This window comes from Sander vitreus, unplaced genomic scaffold (genome assembly GCF_031162955.1).
Source record: "Sander vitreus isolate 19-12246 unplaced genomic scaffold, sanVit1 ctg248_0, whole genome shotgun sequence".
Lineage (NCBI taxonomy): Eukaryota > Metazoa > Chordata > Actinopteri > Perciformes > Percidae > Sander > Sander vitreus.
Genome location: NW_027595419.1, coordinates 37501 through 42500, shown reverse-complemented (window position 1 = coordinate 42500; position 5000 = coordinate 37501). Strand labels below are relative to the sequence as shown.

The window sequence follows — 5000 nt, the reverse complement described above, 5'->3', positions numbered from 1 at the left end:
AGAGACACACACACACACACACACACACACACACACACACACACACACACACAGACAGATAGACACACACACAGACAGAGAGACACACACACAGACAGAGAGACACACACACAGACAGACACACACACACAGTGGCCCTGCTATTCTCCTGAAGAGATGTGCTACGACGACGCAGACACCGGTGCTCGTGTGTAGACGTTGAGCGTGATATTTGTGTCTCTGTGGAGGCTCCCTGCAGAGCTTTGACTGAGTCTCCGTCTACGTCTCTCTGCAGCGACCTGCTGCCCAAACCGCCCAACGTCTTCTACTACCTGCCCAACGGCACCGGAGTGTCTGTGAGAGCCAACCCCGTGGTGAGTCCCCCAACAGCTTTTACCTTTTTAAAAAGCCTTTCCTAACCTCGAGGCCACGGACTACAGGTGAGAGACAGCCTCTTGGCTAAATCTGGCATTTCTAACCCATGTAGTCACGTCTTTTCATCTTCCTACATGAACTGAATGGAATTGAATGCACCGTCTCTGTCGTGTCTTCCAGCTGTGACAGATGTTTGTGTGTGTGTGTGTGTGTGTGTGTGTGTGTGTGTGTGTGTGCAGACTCACTGTTATTACCATGGCAGTGTCCGAGGATTCCCCCAGTCCAGAGTGGCTCTGAGCACCTGCTCCGGACTCCGGTCAGTACTAACGCATGCACGCACAGACACACACACACACACGCACGCACATGCACGCACACACACACACGCACGCACAGACACACACACATGCGCGCACACACACAGATGGACACACACACGCAGGCACGCACACAGACACATATACACACACACACACACGCGGACACACACTCACACAGGCACATACACACTCATACACACACACGCACGCACACACACGGACACACACTCACGCAGGCACAGAAACACACACATACGCACGCACACACACATGCACGCACAGACACACACACACACACACGTACGCACGCACAGACATGCACGCACGCACAGACATGCACGCACGCACACACATGCACGCACGCACAGACACGCACACGCACATGCACGCACGCACAGACACACACACATGCGCGCACACACACAGTTGGACACACACACGCAGGCACGCACACAGACACATATACACACACACACACGCGGACACACAGGCACACACACATACACACTCATACACACACACGCACGCACACACACGGACACACACTCACGCAGGCACAGAAACACACACACACACATACGCACGCACGCACACACACACATGCACGCACAGACACACATACACACACGCACACACACACCCACGCACGCACGCATGCACACACGCACACACGCACACACACACAGACACGCACACACACACACACACACACACACACACACACTCTCTCCAAGGTTTTGTACCCAGGGGCCTCTGCCTTCTAAATCCCTGCCTGCTCAAACCGATTAGCATAATAGTAGCAAAACATTTTTGTAAACTGTTGAGACTTTTTCTCTCGTAATATTCTGACCTTTATTCTAAACTCACCAACTGCAGCTTTAAGCAGAGATCAGGTAAATAAACAGCTTTTCAGGTTCACGGTGTCCCTGGCTTTATACCCCAAAAAGTGAAGAGCTCAGCACAGAAAGAAATACCCTCAGGGCGTCCCTGGGTCGTAACATTTCCTGCTCATTCAGAGAAACAAATGGGGAAAGAAACTAAGAAGCAAAACCTCTTAAACCTAAAAACCTCCAATCCGGTTCCGTACAGAGTCCAGGCTTTGCTGTGATTCAGGTTTTTGTGTTTCTGGGCTGATCTCGGCAGAAAACGTGAGTGACGACATGAGCGTTGCTCTGCAGGTCCAACTGATCCGGATCACTGTGCGTGACCTCTGACCCCTGCAGCGCCAGCGCTGTGCAGGCTGCAGGAGGATTACGGGATTTAGTTAGCAGCTCACGTGAACTGAACCTGGGTCAGAGCCTCTGCACACAGAAACCTCTGTCCACCGGAGGATTATAGACCAGCGAGACCCTTCTATTAGTCAGGTTAATGAGAGCAAACGCAGGACTGTTTAGAACACAAACGAAGAGTACTAACACACACACACACACACACACAGACACAGACACACACACAGACACACACACACATATTTTATTAGTGTAATGTATATAATGTGTTCGTGTGCTCGTTGTAAAACAGCTGTTAGTCATTGAGAAAGTGGTTAAAAGTACTCCGGGTGACCTCATGCTGCACAGAAAGTTAAGCTTAAGTTAAGCTTAAGTTAAGCTTAAGTCATACAAATAGTTTAGGCCTTATATGGCATCAAAGTGCATCGTTTAATGGTTACAGAGCAGAAGAGGAAGTTGCACCACACAGAGGCCCTGACCTTGGTGTGTGTGTGTGTGTGTGTGTATGTGAAGATAGCAGCTCACAGACACACACACACACACACACACACACACACACACACACAACCTCAATGGGAAACCTACCGTTATGCTGGACTCAGTAAACGTTGCTTAACTGAACTCTTTGTCTCAGATTGATCCTTGTGTTCTGGTAAACTGAAGTCTGATATAAAGAGGGCGCGGGAATTAGGTAATTGGAGTCTGATTTTTTGGGCCTTCGGGCCTTATTTCGGACACATTCCCGACACACTCGGCCTGATTGATCCTCTGCAGATAGTAAACCTTCCTGTGTTTCCTCCGGCAGCGGCATCATCGCCATCAACTCCACCCTGAGCTTCGAGCTGCAGCCTCAGGAGCACGACCATCGGCATCGCCATCGCCTGCAGCAGCGGGACGGGGGAGGAGGGGAGAGTGGGGGAGACGGGAGTAGAGGGAGCGGAGGAGGAGGAGGAGGAGGAGATGAAGAAAGAGGGGTGCACCTGCTGTTCTCCACCAGCCCTCTGGAGGGCGACAGCATCGGCAGCTGTGGCATGTCACACACCGCTGTGCCGCCCATCCTCAGCTCCACACACACACACAGGGTGAGTATCAACAGACGCTTTAGACCAGTGGCTCTCAAATGGGGGTACGTGTCCCCCCTAGGGGTACTCTGGGGGACTGCAGGGGTACGGGACATTTTTTGCTAAATGTTTTTCAGTTACAAGGCTGTAGTTACTTTTGGGAATCTGTCGTCCCTTGTGTCGACCTATTCTTGCCTTCCTTCCTTCTCTCTACCGTCTTTTTCCAAGTTTTTGTCTCTGTTTCTCATCACCATCTAAATGTTGTCCAGGTCCAAGGCTGTTGTTTAGTTAATCTGTCTCTGACAGCGCTGTATTCTTCCTCTTCATAGAGACGTTAGGGGGTACATGGCTTAAAAACAGTGTTTAAAGGGGAACATTATTGAGAAAAGCTTGAGAACCAGTGGTCTAGTGTGTGGCGTACAGTAATCCGCGGGGTAGATTGAGCAGGTTTTGTCATGTTGCGGTGACTCCGTCCTCTCTGTGTTGTGTCTGCAGAGGAAGAGAGACATCCTGTCTGAGACCAAATACATCGAACTGGTGCTGGTGGCTGATCACCAGGAGGTCAGTGTGTGTTTATTCCTCATATTTATTCTCATCATTCACTCATGATCTGCTGATTATGTTTTGAAAGAGTCCTGCACTGAATTATTACCAACTCTGTCAGGCTCACAAGGGACAGTTTTTAAAATCACAGATATCAGGTGCATCTCAGGTCCTTTATCTGATAGATCCTCGACTTCTCGGAGGGAGCATGGAGGAGGGAGCATAGAGGAGGGAGCATGGAGGAGGGAGCGTAGAGGAGGGAGCATAGAGGAGGGAGCGTAGAGGAGGGAGCATAGAGGAGGGAGCGTGGAGGAGGGAGCGTAGAGGAGGGAGCGTAGAGGAGGGAGCATGGAGGAGGGAGCGTAGAGGAGGGAGCATAAAGGAGGGAGCGTGGAGGAGGGAGCATAGAGGAGGGAGCATAGAGGAGAGAGCATAGAGGAGGGAGCATGGAGGAGGGAGCGTAGAGGAGAGAGCATAGAGAAGGGAGCGTAGAGGAGGGAACATGGAGGAGAGAGCATACATACACATATATATATATATATATATATATATGTGTGTATATATAGTATATATATATGTATATATATATATATATATATATATGTATAGTATATATATATATATGTATTTATATGTATATATATGTATATGTATGTATATTTATATGTATATATATATATATATATATATATATATATATATATATATATATATGTATATTTATATATATATATAAAATCTCCTTTGTGAAGATGGAACTAAGAAATATTTCGTTTGTTGCTGTTTTTGCTTTTAAAACGTATTTTAACGAATAATTGATGACCAATCAGAAAAGGGGTTGATTGTATATAAGTTACACTTACATACACAAACACATTGACCATTAACATGAAATAAACAATCAACACAGAAACAAATAACAACAAACGTAGCTGCTGTTTAACATAAGAAAACAGCTGCAGATTCATTTCCTGTTGCTTCATTTGTGAATGTATTGACTTGTTGCTTTAATGTGCTCCGAACAGGAAATACTTCTTTTTGACACAAGATGGCAGCAGTTCATTTCAAAATAAAAGACTCCATGAACTCCAGCAGCAGAATCAGCTCTAAATGAGAGTCATATTTCAGTTTGACCATTTGTGTCTCCTCAGTTTCTGAACTACCAGAAGAACAACAAGACGATCCTCTACCGCATGCTGGACGTGGCCAACCAGGTGGACTGGGTGAGCACCGCCGCGACCTCTGACTGGGGTTGGGTATGGGATAGGACCGCATTAGAGCGGACATTTCGGTTCCACTTAATGTGTCGACGTTCCCTCTGTCGCTCCGACATGGACGTCAAAATATCCCCTCTCTCTGTAGTCTACTGTTAGCTATCGTACATGTGGGCTGCTTTTACAATGCCGAAAGGGAAGCTGTAGTTCTTCGTATTCATGTCATTTTGGTTCATTCTGTGTGTGTGTGTGTGTGTGTGTGTGTGTGTGTGTGTGTGT

The 5000-nt window shown here is 47.7% G+C and overlaps 1 protein-coding gene across 4 annotated transcripts in view; it reads left to right on the top strand.

The window, feature by feature from the left end:
• Positions 1-5000, top strand: part of adam15 (ADAM metallopeptidase domain 15) — a 60580-nt gene that overhangs the window by 21836 nt on the left and 33744 nt on the right. For all 4 annotated transcript variants that reach the window (XM_078244479.1, XM_078244481.1, XM_078244480.1 and 1 more), the window contains exons 4-8: positions 275-353; positions 594-670; positions 2709-2985; positions 3460-3525; positions 4659-4730. In XM_078244479.1, the coding sequence (XP_078100605.1) occupies positions 275-353; positions 594-670; positions 2709-2985; positions 3460-3525; positions 4659-4730 (571 nt within the window). The remainder of the gene's footprint in view (positions 1-274; positions 354-593; positions 671-2708; positions 2986-3459; positions 3526-4658; positions 4731-5000) is intronic.